General features: G+C 50.1%; 1 protein-coding gene across 3 annotated transcripts in view; it reads left to right on the forward strand.

Annotated features, from left to right (window-relative positions):
* The first annotated feature begins 1579 nt into the window (after nucleotides 1-1579).
* Nucleotides 1580-14399, forward strand: part of SHISA9 (shisa family member 9) — a 343049-nt gene continuing 330229 nt past the window's right edge. For 2 of the 3 annotated variants that reach the window (XM_015125640.3, XM_015125641.3), the window contains exon 1: nucleotides 1580-2592. In XM_015125640.3, the coding sequence (XP_014981126.3) occupies nucleotides 1907-2592 (686 nt within the window). In that variant the 5' untranslated portion in view covers nucleotides 1580-1906. Of the gene's footprint in view, nucleotides 2593-8451; nucleotides 11638-14399 lie in introns of those variants that run through there. The other variant, XM_015125642.3, reaches the window with a different exon arrangement.

Below are 14399 nucleotides of genomic sequence, written 5' to 3' on the forward strand. Positions count from 1 at the left end.
GATCCTATTATAATGAATCTGGTGAATTTGGATTAAATGTGTTCATACCTTCCCCAGGTGGGTTTGGAATATGATACTTCTGGGTATGCCCTGTCACTCCTGCTGTGTGTTTGCAAATCTTTTTTGAAACATCAAAAGGTGACTTTTGTTTTTCAAAGAGAAGGGGCGATTAGCCAAACTTCCTCTCATTTGGAGAAAACTTGCAACAGAGTCCCAATAAATCCTCCCACGCTTTCTCAATTCGGGGGACCCTAGTAAACCATTTTACATGTCGCCCAACTTTTCGTTCTCTGAAGGTGCCCTGAGAAGCCCTTGACTGCAGCCAAGTGGAGAGGAGGGTTGTGGAAACATTATCTCCTTGCAAATCGCCTAGCAGCCTGCAAAGTGTATACTTAGTTAATGCAATTAAAAAACAAAACGTCGGGGCGTGGGGAGATCTAAATTTGGTGTAGCAGCTTTGGTGCAAATCCTGTTTTGGGGCTACTGGAGTCAAATTCAAGCAGAGAAGAGAAAGAGGTGGGAGAAATGAGAGAGGGCCTCCGGGGAGCTGGAATTCGCTAGGAGAGAGAGGGCAGATTTGAAAACACAGAGGAGACGGGAGGCTGGAAGCCGAGGAAGCAAGGCAGAGCTCTGCAGCCCCCGGTGAGGATTTCCGGGGGGATCCGTGGGGACAGGGGACAGCCAGCTCCGGAGACCGATGCGCGTGCTCTAGGTCCGGGAGGGTGGCTGAGGCTGGGTGCCCAGGCCTTGCGCTGCGCCAGATCCGGGAGCGCAGAGGCGGCGCCGCGGTGTGCCCTCCTGTGGAGCGCAGAGAACGCTGCGGGGGCGAAGAGGGACAGAAAGCGGCAGGTTCGAGGGGCTGGGGGACTTCCAAGGAAAGACCTTCCAGGACACGCCATAGCCTCGGCCTTGTTCCGCTGTCCTCTTACCCCCGACCTTCTTTGATGAGTTCGTCCCAAGCCCCTCTCCCCGGAGGGTGCTTATCCCCGGCCCAGGGGCTTGCCACCTGTCCTTCCCAGCTCCGCCTGGGTCCTTGCGTGGGCCCAGGGAGTTGAGCCATGCAGGTTCCGCGCGCAGGTCTGGAGGGCGCAGCCGGGAAGGGCAAGGCGGCCCCGCACGCCTGGGAGGGGCGATCCTAACCAGACTGCTCCCAGTCTGTCTTGGAGTGAAAGCCACGTAGTCTGTCCCCATCCTCTCCGAGTCATCCTTTCCCTGATGGACAGATTTCGGCCGCCGCTCCTGCGCACGCACCAGTGAAAAAGCTACCAGCTGAGCCGCCTCTGCGCTCTGGACAGGGCTGAGCCGCGCCTCCTACCCAGAGAGGGCGCGGGAGGTCCCGCCGCGGTTCTCCACCTGCCGGGAAATCCGAGCGGCTCCTCTAGCCTCGGCGGCTGCCGAACTCGCTCCTCCCCGCCCGCTCTCCTGGCTCAGCTCTGCACGCCCCTCAGCTAGCTCCCGCTCGTGTCACCTCTCCCTGCGCCCCCGCCCCTCTAGAGCTCGCGCCCGCCCCCCCCCACCCGCGCCTCCTCTGCCCGCCCTCCTCCCCCTCCCCCTCCCCCTTCCCTCCTGCCCTCCCTTCATTCCACAAGTGTCGCTTCGCTCTCTCAGCGCACTTGGCGAGCTGGAGAGGTGAGAGGGATACTGCGAGAGGGCTCGGGGCGGCCAGTCCGGGGCCGCCGGCCAAGGCTAGGCGCTGCCAGCCCAATTCTCCCCTGCTCTCCGCCCCCGCCTCCCCCAGTGGCCGGCCGGACCTGCACCCCGAGCTTGCCCCCGCTCATCCTTCCCCCGCCCGGCCGGGCGCGCTCCTCCCCGGCCAGCCCCTCGGCGCGCGGCGCGCTGGAGGCGAACGCGGGCTGAGCCGAGCGCAGTGGCCGCCGACCACCGAGCGCCCCGCGCCGCTCCCTGCATGTGCGGCCCGCGGCGGCTCGCAGCCCCCGGCAGCAGCCTCGGCAGCTTCGGCCGCGCCTCGAGAGGCGGCCGCAGCGGCTCCAGCGGCGGCCGAGCGGCCGAGCCCGGGCTGGGAGACACCATGCGCCGCGTCCTCCGGCTGCTCCTCGGCTGCTTCCTCACCGAGCTGTGCGCCCGTGTGTGCCGGGCGCAGGAGCGAGCGGGGCACGGGCAGCTGGCGCAACTGGGCGGCGTGTTGCTGCTGGCGGGGGGCAACCGCTCTGGGGCCGCCTCTGGAGAGGCCACCGAGGGCGCCGAGGCATCCGACGCGCCCCCGACCCGGGCGCCCACGCCGGACTTCTGCCGGGGCTACTTCGATGTCATGGGCCAGTGGGACCCGCCGTTCAACTGCAGCTCGGGCGACTTCATCTTCTGCTGCGGGACTTGTGGCTTCCGGTTCTGCTGCACGTTTAAGAAGCGGCGACTGAACCAAAGCACCTGCACCAACTACGACACGCCGCTCTGGCTCAACACCGGCAAGCCCCCCGCCCGCAAGGACGACCCCTTGCACGACCCCACCAAGGACAAGACCAACCTGATCGTCTACATCATCTGCGGGGTGGTGGCCGTCATGGTGCTCGTGGGCATCTTCACCAAGCTGGGGCTGGAGAAAGCGCACCGGCCCCAGAGGGAGCACATGTCCAGGTGGGCTGCCTCCCCTTCGCCCTCCCCTCGGGGCTTCGCTCTCCCTGCTCTCTCCTCCCCACCTTCCCCCAGGCAATGGCGCTCCCCACGGTCCCCGCTCTCCGCATCCCAACCTCTCCGCTGGGGGATGTCACCGGGAAGCCAACTTCGGCTTGGAGCGCGGAGAAGGGGCGCTGGGCTCAGCACAGGTGTGGGTCTGAGCGTGTGCGTGTGTGTGTGAGCGTGTATGTGTGTGTGACTCTGCCCCCTGGCCGCCTCCTCCCGCTGGTGATTGAGGCGGACTTGAGACACAGCCTGGGAGCCCGTGGCCCCGAAGTCTTGGGATTTGAGGAGGGGGGTCCATGGCCCCACTCGGATTCCAGGTGCTAGCCTTTTAGTAAACAGGGACAGGCGAGCCCGAAAGGGAAGGGGGGCGTGTGTGAGCCCGAGCGCGCGTGTGTGAAGGAGGGAGGGTCAGAGTGAGTGCCGCCTGCAACTCGTACGACTCGCGAAAAGGAGGCGAGGGAGGTGGAGTGAGGGGAGGGCGAGAACAAAAGCCTTGCTTGGAGCGGCCGCCTCGCTTTACCACAGCTTCGCGGTCCCTGGATTTGGGACCTCAACTGCCCCCGCCCCTTTACCCACCTCGTCCATTTCTCCGGCCTCCACCTCTCCCTACCCGGGGCCGTGGCCATCGCTGGAGATTGAGCCCCTTGCCCTGGCTGGTTTGGACTCCGGGGGCCCGAGCCCCCTCCTCCCGCGCCCTCACTTCCAAGCACCCTGATTTCGTCAACTTTCGGGTTTGCCTTGTTCATTATGCAAGCCCCAGCACCAGCTAGTTGCAGCAGATGGGAGAAGGCATTGGGGGATTAATGGAGCTATTTGCCATTTTTTTTTTAAGTGTCTAAATCGATTCGCAAACTCCGTAACTTTGGAGGCGGAGGACGCGGCCACTAGGAGCACTAAGCCCCCGGCCGCGGGAGAGGCGGGGGGTTGGCGTGAGGTCCGGGCGGGCGGGGTGGAAGGAGCGACTAGCGGCCTGCGAACAGCTGGATGGTTGGGGCATATAAGCTTTAACTGTCCCCTTTCCGAGTCTGGGCAACGAAGTCGCTGTGTTTTCCTCTACCCTCTCCCCACCCCTTCTCCTGCGCCCCCTCTGCTGGGGGCCTGTGTGTGCGCGCGCGTGTGTGCACGCGCTCCGTGTGATGCCTAAAAATTCTGAACAAAGAGACCCACCAAAAATAGGCAAAGGAACATCACCACCTCACTAGTGATTATTTTCTATTTATACGACGAGTATCCGATGAGATTTTTTTTTTTTTTTTCCCAGAGAGAAGAAATTTTAGGGGAAGAGGTGAGGAAGTTATCGGTTTGGGTCAGCAGGGAGCTGTGGGTGGACGGTGGGGTCTTGTTGCACAGAAGTAACCTCCGAGGGGCTTCAGAGAAACCCTGACCTACTAAAAGAGTAAAGCTCTGGCCCCGCCCACCTTCCGCAACCACAGGGTGTCCTGTCCCCAGCCCCATTGGCCGGGCCAGTCCCTGTTAATTCCCGGGGTCTGTGTTAAGATGGGGGGAGAAGTGGTCTCAGGACTGCGGCAGCGGGTGTCGCCCTCTGAGACAGGTAGGCTGCCTTGCAGATTTGGTTAACTACTGCTGAAATCTCCACCAAGCCCTGTCCTCGAGAACCAGCTCTTAAAAGAGCCCTCCCTGATGGCTGGCCGGACGGGAGGTGGGCAGGTGGGGAGAGGAGCTAACCTTTGGGCATCTATGGGAGAAAGTGATGCTATATCAGCCCTCTTTGATCTGGGCGTTGTGGTGACAGCTCTCTACTGGTTACCCAAGGGCCCAGGAAGGACCCAACTTCCTGGTCCTGCCCCTCCCCCCCACCCCGTGCAGCTCTGCTGGGGGAAAAATGAGCACAGCTGAGCGGGTTACAGCTACTTTCTTCTGCAGCTCTAGGGAGGGTATGCCTGGTGGCAGAATCTAGGGGACCCAGTCCTGGGGTACCAGAACCCCAGCACAGGTCCTCCCAGTATACATTTTTGAGAATTCCAGAGTGGAGTGGAAGTGCACACTCCTGAAAAGAGAGTTGTTGATTTTTACTGGCGGCTTCTGAGGTATGATTTTCCGCTGTAACTGCTGTTTAGTATTACCTGGAATGTTTTATAAAAACTTCCTGTCACCAGGGGTCCCACCCTAAGCTACTTAGATCCAAATCTCTAGGGAGAGACCTGAGCCTCTGTATTTTTTTTTTCTTTTTGTATTTTTAGTAGAGATGGGGTTTCACCATGTTGGCCAGGCTGGTTTCGAACTCCTGACCTCCAGTGATCATCCCACCTCAGCCTCCCAAAGTGCTAGGATTACAGGCATGAGCCACTGTGCCCGGTTGCAGCTGCACCTTGAAAAGCTCACCAGGTGATGCTGATGTGCAGCCAATCACTGTTAAGGAAAAGGAACTAACACCTGCTGAGCACTGTACAGGGAGCCAGGCACTATACTGGGGTGTGTGTGTGTGTGCAAGTAAACACTCTCTCATTTATTTCTCACAACTACCTTATGAGACAGGTGCTATTTTAATATCCATGTGCATTCAAGAAAAGCATGGCTCAGGTGAGGTGCTGTGTCCAAGGTCACACAGTTAGGAAATTGTGCATTATCAGTCTCCCGGTTTTAATTGTGTTTTCACAATTAAATGTGATGTTTTCAGACTGAATAAATGTCAGGATCTGGGGCAGTGTTCTAAAATGCAGATTCTTGAGTTTGATCCACAGAGATTCTGAATCAATAAGTTCTGGGTGGGCCTGAGAATCTTCATTTAACAAGGAAGATTGTAATCCCCTAATGGCTCTGAGATAAAGTGGTCCACACTTGGGGAAACACCGGTCTTGGGTTTGGGGATATTTCACGGGGTTGAGGGATGGATAAATTAATCCAGGAGAAAGGAGAGGAGCCACTGTGACTCTCTTATTTGCATTTTTATTTTTTATTTTCTTGAGATGGAGTCTCGCTCTGTCACCTAGGCTGGAGTGCAGTGGCAGGATCTCGGCTCACTGCAACCTCCGCCTCCCAGGTTCAAGTGATTCTCCTGCCTCAGTCTCCTGAGTAGCTGGGAATACAGGTGTGCACCACCACGCCCGGCTAATTTTTTTGACTTTTTAGTAGAGACAGGGTTTTTCCTGACCTCATGTGATCCTTCCACCTCTGCCTCCCGAAGTGCTGGAATTACAGTCATGAGCCACTGTACCCTGCGGTATTTGCGTTCTGTTGCTTGTTTCTCAACGTATGTAACCTTTCTGTGGTGCTGGGGCTGCTCCAGGTACCTGCCAAATGCATCCTGGGCTGCTTACACAGTTAATCATTTGGAGTCCTAGCTATGGCAATCGACTCAGTAGCCTTTGCCGGATCGTGCCAAGGGATGCTCCAGTGGGTGTCGACATGCCAAGCTTGGCATCAGAGAGGCTGCTATGACGCAAAGCAGCTTCCAGGTGAAATTAACCTGCCAGTCACAGCCTCTTAATTTTTGTCTGGAGCTGCAAGGGAGCCTGAATGGGGGTTTGTTCTCATCCAGACTGAAAGCATATTCTCTTGAAAGACATAAAGCATCCTTTTGCACCCCCATTATAAACTTTACTCCTGGTGACCAGTAAACTTGGGTTTTGCTGCAGAGGCCTCCAAGATATCAGTTTGCAGGTTCAGAGTCCTGGGCCTGTGGCCTGCTTGCTTCTGGGCTAATTAGGGCTGAGAAAAGGAGAAAGACAGCAATTCCAGGAAGCCGTGGGGGAAGGTTTGCATGGGATCTTGTAAGAACTGAACAAATGCCCATTCAGCAGCTGCAAGAGCAGCCACAGCCAATCACTATTTATTAGAATAAATGACTGCACATGGTAGCCAGCTATGGATACCAAACCATGTAGACATGCTTTGCTTAATCTGCAAGGTATTTCTACTTAGGTGTTTTTAAGTTTTCCTCAATTTTGTGTTGTGATAAGTTTTAAACATACAAAAAAAAAAAAAAAAACCTTGAAAAATCACAAAATAACTTCAGTATATCCTTTATCTAGATGAGGATTTCTCAACCTTGGCACTATTGACTGGAGAATCCCGTGTTGTGCGGGGCTGTCCTGTGCTTGGCAAGATGTCTGGCGGCATCTCTGGTCTCTGCCCACTAGATGCTGGTAGCACACACTCCACATCCCAGTTGTGACAGTGAAAAATGTCTTTGGACATTGCCAAATGTCGTCTAAGGGCAAAACTGGCCCAGTTGAGAACCATTAACTTAGATTGAACAATTTTGTCATAGTTGCTTTATTGCTCACACAGTCTCTCCATATTTTTTTCTTTCCCTTCTCCTTCCCTCCATCCCCCCTTCCCCCATCTCTCCTTTCCTCCCTCCCTCTCTCCTTCCTTCCTTCCTTCTTCCCTTCCTCCTTTCCCTCCCTCCCTCTTTCCCTTCCCTCCTTCCCTCCTTCCCTCCATCCCTCCATCCCTCCATCCCCTCTTCCCCCTTCCCTCCCTTACTCTTTCCTTCCTCCCTCCCTCCCTCCCTCCCTCCCTCGCTTCCTTCCTTCCTTCCTTCCTTCCTTCCTTCCTTCCTCCTTTCTTTCCTCTATTCCTTCCTTCTTCCCTTCCTCCCCTCCTTCCTTCTGTCTTCTTCCCTTCCTCCTTCTTTCCTTCTTTTTCCCTTCCTCCCTTCTCCCTTCTCTTTTCTCCCTTCTCTTTCTTTCCTTCCCCTCCCCTCTTCTCATCTTCTTCGCTTCCTCATTTTCTTCCTTCCCTCTTCCCCTCCCTCCCTTTCTTCTTTCTTTCTTGGCTGAAACATGTGAAAATAAGTTGCAGACATGACACTTAGTCCCTTATATCTCAGCATGGGGCTTTCCTGAGAGCAAGGACATTCTCCTACACAGCACAATTCCATTATCATACCCAGGAAAAAGAAGAAAAATCCCATAATATTATCAGACATCCAGTCATTTAAAAATTTCTCACTTGCACACACACAAAAAATGTCATTTAGAGCTTGGTTTTGCACATCAGGACCCGGCTCATTGTATTTGGCTGTGAAATCTCTTTAGTCTCTATTATGCCTGGTGTTTTAAAACCAAGTGAGACTCAGTTGTCAACATTTAAAAACTGGGAGATTTCATGCAGGAATCCAGATTCCTGATTTCTCCCGAGAACTCAGTGGGTCTGGTGACATTGGATCTGCATTTTCACACAGCAGCTATTGGTTGCCACTGAGTGATGACTGCCCCCTTCAGGAAGCTCTTGGGTTCATCTCAGTCACCACCTCCACGCAATTCACTCTGTTTTGTTAACTGGAGCCCCTAGAGAGTCAGTCAAGTTGGTCTGAATAGCACAGACTGCAGTCAGATGGCCTGAGATTCCATCTCAGCTCAGCCACTTAATAGCTGTGTGACCTTGGGAAGGTTGCTTCACCTCTCTGAGTCTCAGGCTCTTGTCTGCAGGTGGAGTATTCACTGAGACAGGGCTTGGAAAACAATGAGCACAGGATCTGTCACATGGTTAGTGCTCAGCAACAATTACCGTTTTATCACTATCCTTATTATTCAAATTTTCTACCTCTTGTCTACTGAAGAGAATTATGTTGTCATCTGGATCTTGGTGACTAACCCTTGCTCTGCTATATTTATTTAGTTGTGTGACATTGACCAAGTCTCCTAACCTCTCTGGACTTGCATTGGAATCTGAGTGGGAGGGGCTGGCATGTGCAGAATAGGAGGGAGGGTCTATGTGTGACTATGTTAAATACATTGCAAACTGTTGGCCTAAGTGATGTTGAAAAATCCTTGTTGGTTTTGCAATTTTGCCATAAGCTTATGTGTAAATTCTCATTTAATTTCACACCCTTCCCCCATGAGGTAGGCTCTATGACAATCTGCTGTTTACGGAGGCACAGATTTCTTTCCAAGAGGATGAACCTGCCCCTGGTGAGTGGAGTGTCTGACTTCAAACCCGAACCGTCTGAGTGCATGGATCCTTGACCGCTAGGCTGCACTGCATTTGAGTGCAAATCTGCAGGAATTCCAGTCTTCTGAGATCACAAAGAAGTACGTGATGCCCTGCAAACAACAGTGCATGCATCGGGGCCAGTTCAAGAAGCCACCGTAAGATGAAGACTAGGAACATTTTCTATAACGGCCCCGGCAGGCCCAGACGTCTTGGTGGAGGCGTTGGTGAGAAATGACCTTGGGGACAGAAGCACATGTTTGAAGCTCTCTACACTTGAAGCCAGTAGGGAACACATGTCATTATTTTGTCCACCTTCAAACAGAATTGGAAATCCAAGTGGCAAGTGGCAGAGCAGGATCCGGTGTGTTTTAAAAACATGCTTCAGAAGAACTGGCATCCCTTGCAAAGAAATAGCAACAAATAATGATAAATCCACCTCCTTCTCTTGCCTTTTCCCTTACAGTTTCTCTCCTGCCTCCCATCTTTCTCTGCATTTGTGGTTATCCTAAGGCTTTGACCAGCTTCCCAGGCTGGAGAAGTCCATGTGTGCATGCATCTACTGTTGGCCACGGAAAAGTCTTTATTTTTCTTTGCAGGGTGTGTTGACTTCTCTTTGGACACTGAGTCCTTGCATTTTAAAAATCAACTTCATTGAAGTATAATTTACACAACAGAATGCACACATTGTAAGTGTATAATTTGATGAGCTTGGACAAATGTCTACACCTGTGTCACCATTACTGTAGAAAGCTCACTCATGCCCATTGCCCTTGCATTTTTGAGAAATAAATGGTGCTTCTGGTGTAAGAAGAAGTGCTCAGGAACTCTATTCAAGTGTTTAAAAGTCAACACATAGATTGGACATTGGGATACCTGGAGACTTTGAAGCAAGATACTGGGACTCTCAGTTCTGTTTGGAAATATTCGTGTCATATATTTATCATTGTAATCGGAAAGAAAAGAGATGCACCATTTTCTTCTTGTTCCTTGGATAAGCTAAGCTCATTCCCACTTTGGAGCTGTTGCACTGGCCCTTGTGTGGCTGGTCTGTCCTCATCACCAGGGTCCCAGCTCCAATGTCATCTTCTCTGAGAAGCCGTCCCTGACCAGGTTTAGTTGCTTCCCACCCCAGCCTGACACATTCCAGCCCATCACCTAGTCAGTGTCATTTGCTTCATTTTTACATTATGGTCTAAAATTAACTTGCTAATTTACTGGTATACTAGTTTATTATCTGTCTCCTTCCATTATTCTTTTCCTTTCTTTCTTTACTTTTTTTTTTTTTTTTAAGAGCCAGAGTTGTACTATGTCACCCAGGCTGGAGTGCAGTGATGCGATCTTGGCTCGCTGCAACCTCTGCCTCCCAGGTTCAAGCGATTCTTCTGCCTCCACCTCCTGAGTAGCTGGGACTACAGTCACCCACCACGATGCCAGGCTAATTTTTATATTTTTATTAAAGACAGGGTTTCACCACGTTGGCCAGGCTGGTCTCGAACTCTTGACCTTAAGTGATCCACCCGCCTCAGCCTCCCAAAGTGCTGGGATTACAGGCATGCATCACTGCACCCGGCCCTTTTATTATCATTCATAGTAAGATACACAGGGACCACAATTGTCTCTTCTACTCCATGGTTGGATTCTGAGTGCCTAGTTCAGTACTTGGCAAGTAAGAGTTCTGCATTTGATATCCTGGTTTACCTGGCGTAACAGAGTATCTCCAAATTCATTCATTCATTCATTCATTCATTCATTCATTCATTCAGTAGGTCTTTACTGAACATCTAACTTATGCCCAGCACTGTGCTGACAGATATGAGAGAACTGTGAATAGTACAAAAGCAATCCCTGCCCTTGCAGAGCTAACAGCCAAATATCAGGAGACAGATAACACACAAGGAAATGTACAAGAAAGTTGAGCCAGCACTTTTATAAGTACTGATTCTAGTACTAGCTTTCATAAGAAAGTACTACTTTCATAAGAAAGTACTGGTTCTAGTACTTGCTTTCAGTACTCTCTTGTGAAATGTTCAATATTCAGTCATTTCAACCTCAAAAATAGCAACATAATTATGTTGAAACATAATTGTTTGTTTAAAACAACAGTTATGTAGAAACATAATTCTCCTGAACTGGGTGGAAGGCTATCAAGAAAAAGTGTAGCTGCTTCTTCAGGTAACTGCAAGAGACAGGGTTCTCTAGAGAAACAGAACAAATATACAAAGAGATTCATTATAAGGAATTGGCAAGTCCAAAGTCTCCAGAGCCTTTGTTCTTGTACAAGTCTGAAGGCCGACAGGCAGGAGAATTCTCTCTTTTTGGGGGAAAGGTCAGCGTTTTGTTCTATTCAGGCCTTCAGATGATTGGATGAGGTCCACTCGCATTAGAAGGGCAATCTGTCTTACTGGCATTCGAATGCAACCTATTTTACTCAGCTCACTGATTTAAATGTTAATCTAATCCAAGAGCACCCTCACAGAGACACCCAGAATAATGTTTGATCAAATATCTGGGCACCCCACGGCCCAGTCATGTTGACACATGACACTAACCATCCCAGTACTCTTAGGGTCTTGTCACTTGGAGTGTGGCCTGTGAACCAGCAGCATTTTTATCACCTGGGAGCTTGGGCAGAATCTCAGGCCCCACCTCCTGCTCACTGAATCAGAATCTGCATTTTAACAGGATCCCCAGGTGATCTGGATGCACCGTAACATCTGAGAAGCACTCAAACTATGTGCCACAAACAAATGCCAAATTCTTAGGCATTTGTGTGGCTTGGAACACATAGTTGGTAATTTCTACTGTCTAATTCATTACATTTTGTCAGCACATCCCGGTCTATAGAATGCTTTTTGTATGCACCCCAATATGTGCACATTTATAAGCATGTGCATGAACCCATGGACAATGATGAGGTACATTATGAAGCATACGTAAGGACAGAAATTTCAAACCAAGCTTGAGGGTGAAATAAATATTATTTGAAAATCTGTTGCTAATTGTGATGACTTCATACTATCATTAGTTACTATCTCAATGCATAATGTACACTGAAGGGTGAAGTTTATCCCATTAATAAAAAAATCTAGATTTGAACCATTCCTCCTGAGCATTTTCATTATTTTTATCTGACTTTGTTTTGATCTCAATAGACTGTCATTGTTTTAACCTTGTGAGAAGCTTTCGAAGAGAAGGGGAGGGGAGTCCAGTTTAGTGTTTTTTTGTGCTTGCATGATCAGTGCTATCTTCAGGCTGTGGTTTTTGTTAAGAAGGGGGCATTTTTAAAACACATGTCTGCTTTGTGATGGTTAGCCAAGTCAAAAGTATCAGATTGGTGCAAAAGTAATTGCAGTTTTTGCCATTAATTTCAATGTCAAAAACCGCAATTACTTTTGCCCCAAGCTAATAAATAATTTAATCTGTGCATACCCTTCAGGGATACATATAATTGCCATACAGGTAGCACATCCCAGCCACGGGACTGCTGGTGGTCACCTTCCTTGGTCCAAGGTTCCCGATTCCTGCTGTCTTACATGGGCCTTCTGGGAGTGGGCGCCAGCATCAGTACACATAAGACCATACAGAGAAGTTCTGACATTTCCTTCCCCCATACCAAATCGGTTCATGCAGTCTCTGGAGTGAGCGAGCCGCACTTTAAAGACTCTTGGTCCAGGAAATGAAGGCTCCTAAGACTCCTCATCTCTGCTACACCCTCTAGGAAGGGCTACCCTGGGGGAAAAGTGTCCTTGGGCTTTTGGGCTGATATTTCACAAATTTTGGTACTCAAGAGAAACCCAGGGTATCTGCAGATTGGCAGAACTGACCAAGTTCACAGTAGCCATTCTGATTACATACTTTGTTATCTTTTCGAAAGCCTGAATAGTTTGGGAGTTTTGGCACTCGGGAGAGTGCGAGACTCCTTAGAAGATCCGACAAAAGTGATGGCTTCTTACTCGAGAAAAATGCACAAAATTTCCATCCAGTTTCAGAGGATTCAGTGATCCCCTGAAGCTCAGCATGAAGAACTGTTTGAAAGTGAAGAAGGCGAGTTAGGTTTGGAAGGCCTCTGTCTTTTGTCTCAAAACTTTCTTTCCCTGGAGCCCCGTTGAGTTTCAGACCCTGCTTATTGCATGGAGGTCAGAAGGAGCCCAAACTTTGATTTCAAAGACGTTCAGGATTGCATCTCCTCCCAATCCCCGCACTGCTTAGTGAGTTCGTGTGGGCAGTATTTCACTCTGTGAAACGGGTTATGCCAATGGACACCATGTCACGCGCCCCTCCTAGTCGGCCCTCTTCCAGTTTCATTGGCTTTCTTGCTTGTTCTCCGAATATCTCAGCTCTTTTCTGCCTCAGGGCCTTTGCACTTGCTGTTCTCTCAGTCTGGAATGCTCTTCCCATCATCTTCACCTGACCAGCTCCTTGCTGTTCAAGGCCTATCTCCAGTGTCACCCCCTCACAAAGGCATTTCCTGATTTACACCGCACCTCTCCCTCCTATTTATTTGTAACTTAAAAAAAGTATACAGTTCACTGGTTTTTGGTATATTTTAAAAGTATACTTTAAAAAATATAGTATGCAATTCAGTGGTTTTTAATATATACGTTGGTGTAAAAGTAATTGTGGTTTTTGTCATCACTTCTTTTTCTTGGGGGCGGGGACTGAGTTTCACTCTTGTTGCCCAGCCTGGAGTGTAGTGGTGTGATCTTGGTTCACTACAGTCTTCACCTCCTGGGTTCAAGCGATTCTCCTTACTCATCCTCCTGAGTAGCTGGGATTACAGGCACGCACCACCACGCCCAGCTAATTATTGTATTTTTAGTAGAGACGGGGTTTCACCGTGTTGGCCAGGCTGGTCTTGAAATCCTGACCTCAGGTGATCCACCCATCTCGGCCTCCCAAAGTGCTGGGATTACAGGTGTGAGCCACTGCAACCAGCCCATTTTTGTCATTACTTCTAATGGCAAAAGTTGCAATTCTTTTTGCACCAGCCTAATACTTACAACATTGTGCCACCATCATCACTACTTACTCCCAGTCCAGTATCTAATTCTAATGAGGTTTTCATCACCCTAAAAAGAAATCCATATCCATTAGCAGTCACTTTCCTCTCCCCTCCGCGTGTCCCCTGGCAACCACGAATCTACTTTCCATCTTTATGGATTTGCCTATTCTGGACATTGGATATCAATGGAATCATACAATGTGTGGCCTTTTGTGTCTGGCCTCTTTCATGGGGAATAATGTTTTCAAGATTCATTCACGTTGTAGCAGATATTAGTGCTTCATTTCTTTGTATGGCCGGAGAGTATTCCATTTCCTGTAACACATCTCATGTGTCCATTCATCAGCTGACGGCCATTCGGGTTGCTCCCACTTGTGGGCTATTGTGGAAATTGCTGCTGTGTCCTAGGTTCTCTTGATCACATTACTGTTTTTTATTTAATTTGCAGCCCTTGTTTGTTTGTTTGTTTATTTTTGAGACGGAGTCTTGCTCTGTCGCCCAGGCTGGAGTGCAATGGCATGATCTCAGCTCACTGCAACCTCTGCCTCCTGGGTTCAAGTGATTCTCCTGCCTCAGACTCCTGAGTAGCTGGGACTACAGGCACCCACAACCATGCATGGCTAATTTTTGTATTTTTAGTACAGATAGGGTTTCACCATGTTGCTCAGGCTTGTCTCGAACTCCTGACCTTGTGATCCGCCCTCCTTGGCCTCCCAAAGTGCTGGGATTACAGGCATGAGCCACCGCACCTGGTTGCTTATCTACTTAACATGTTTATTATTATTATTTTTTAAAATCTTCTCCCATAGAATATAAGCTCAAGGAAGGCAGCAACCTTGTTCATCTTGGGCACTGCTGT

Source organism: Macaca mulatta, chromosome 20 (genome assembly GCF_049350105.2).
Source record: "Macaca mulatta isolate MMU2019108-1 chromosome 20, T2T-MMU8v2.0, whole genome shotgun sequence".
Classification (NCBI taxonomy): Eukaryota; Metazoa; Chordata; class Mammalia; order Primates; family Cercopithecidae; genus Macaca; species Macaca mulatta.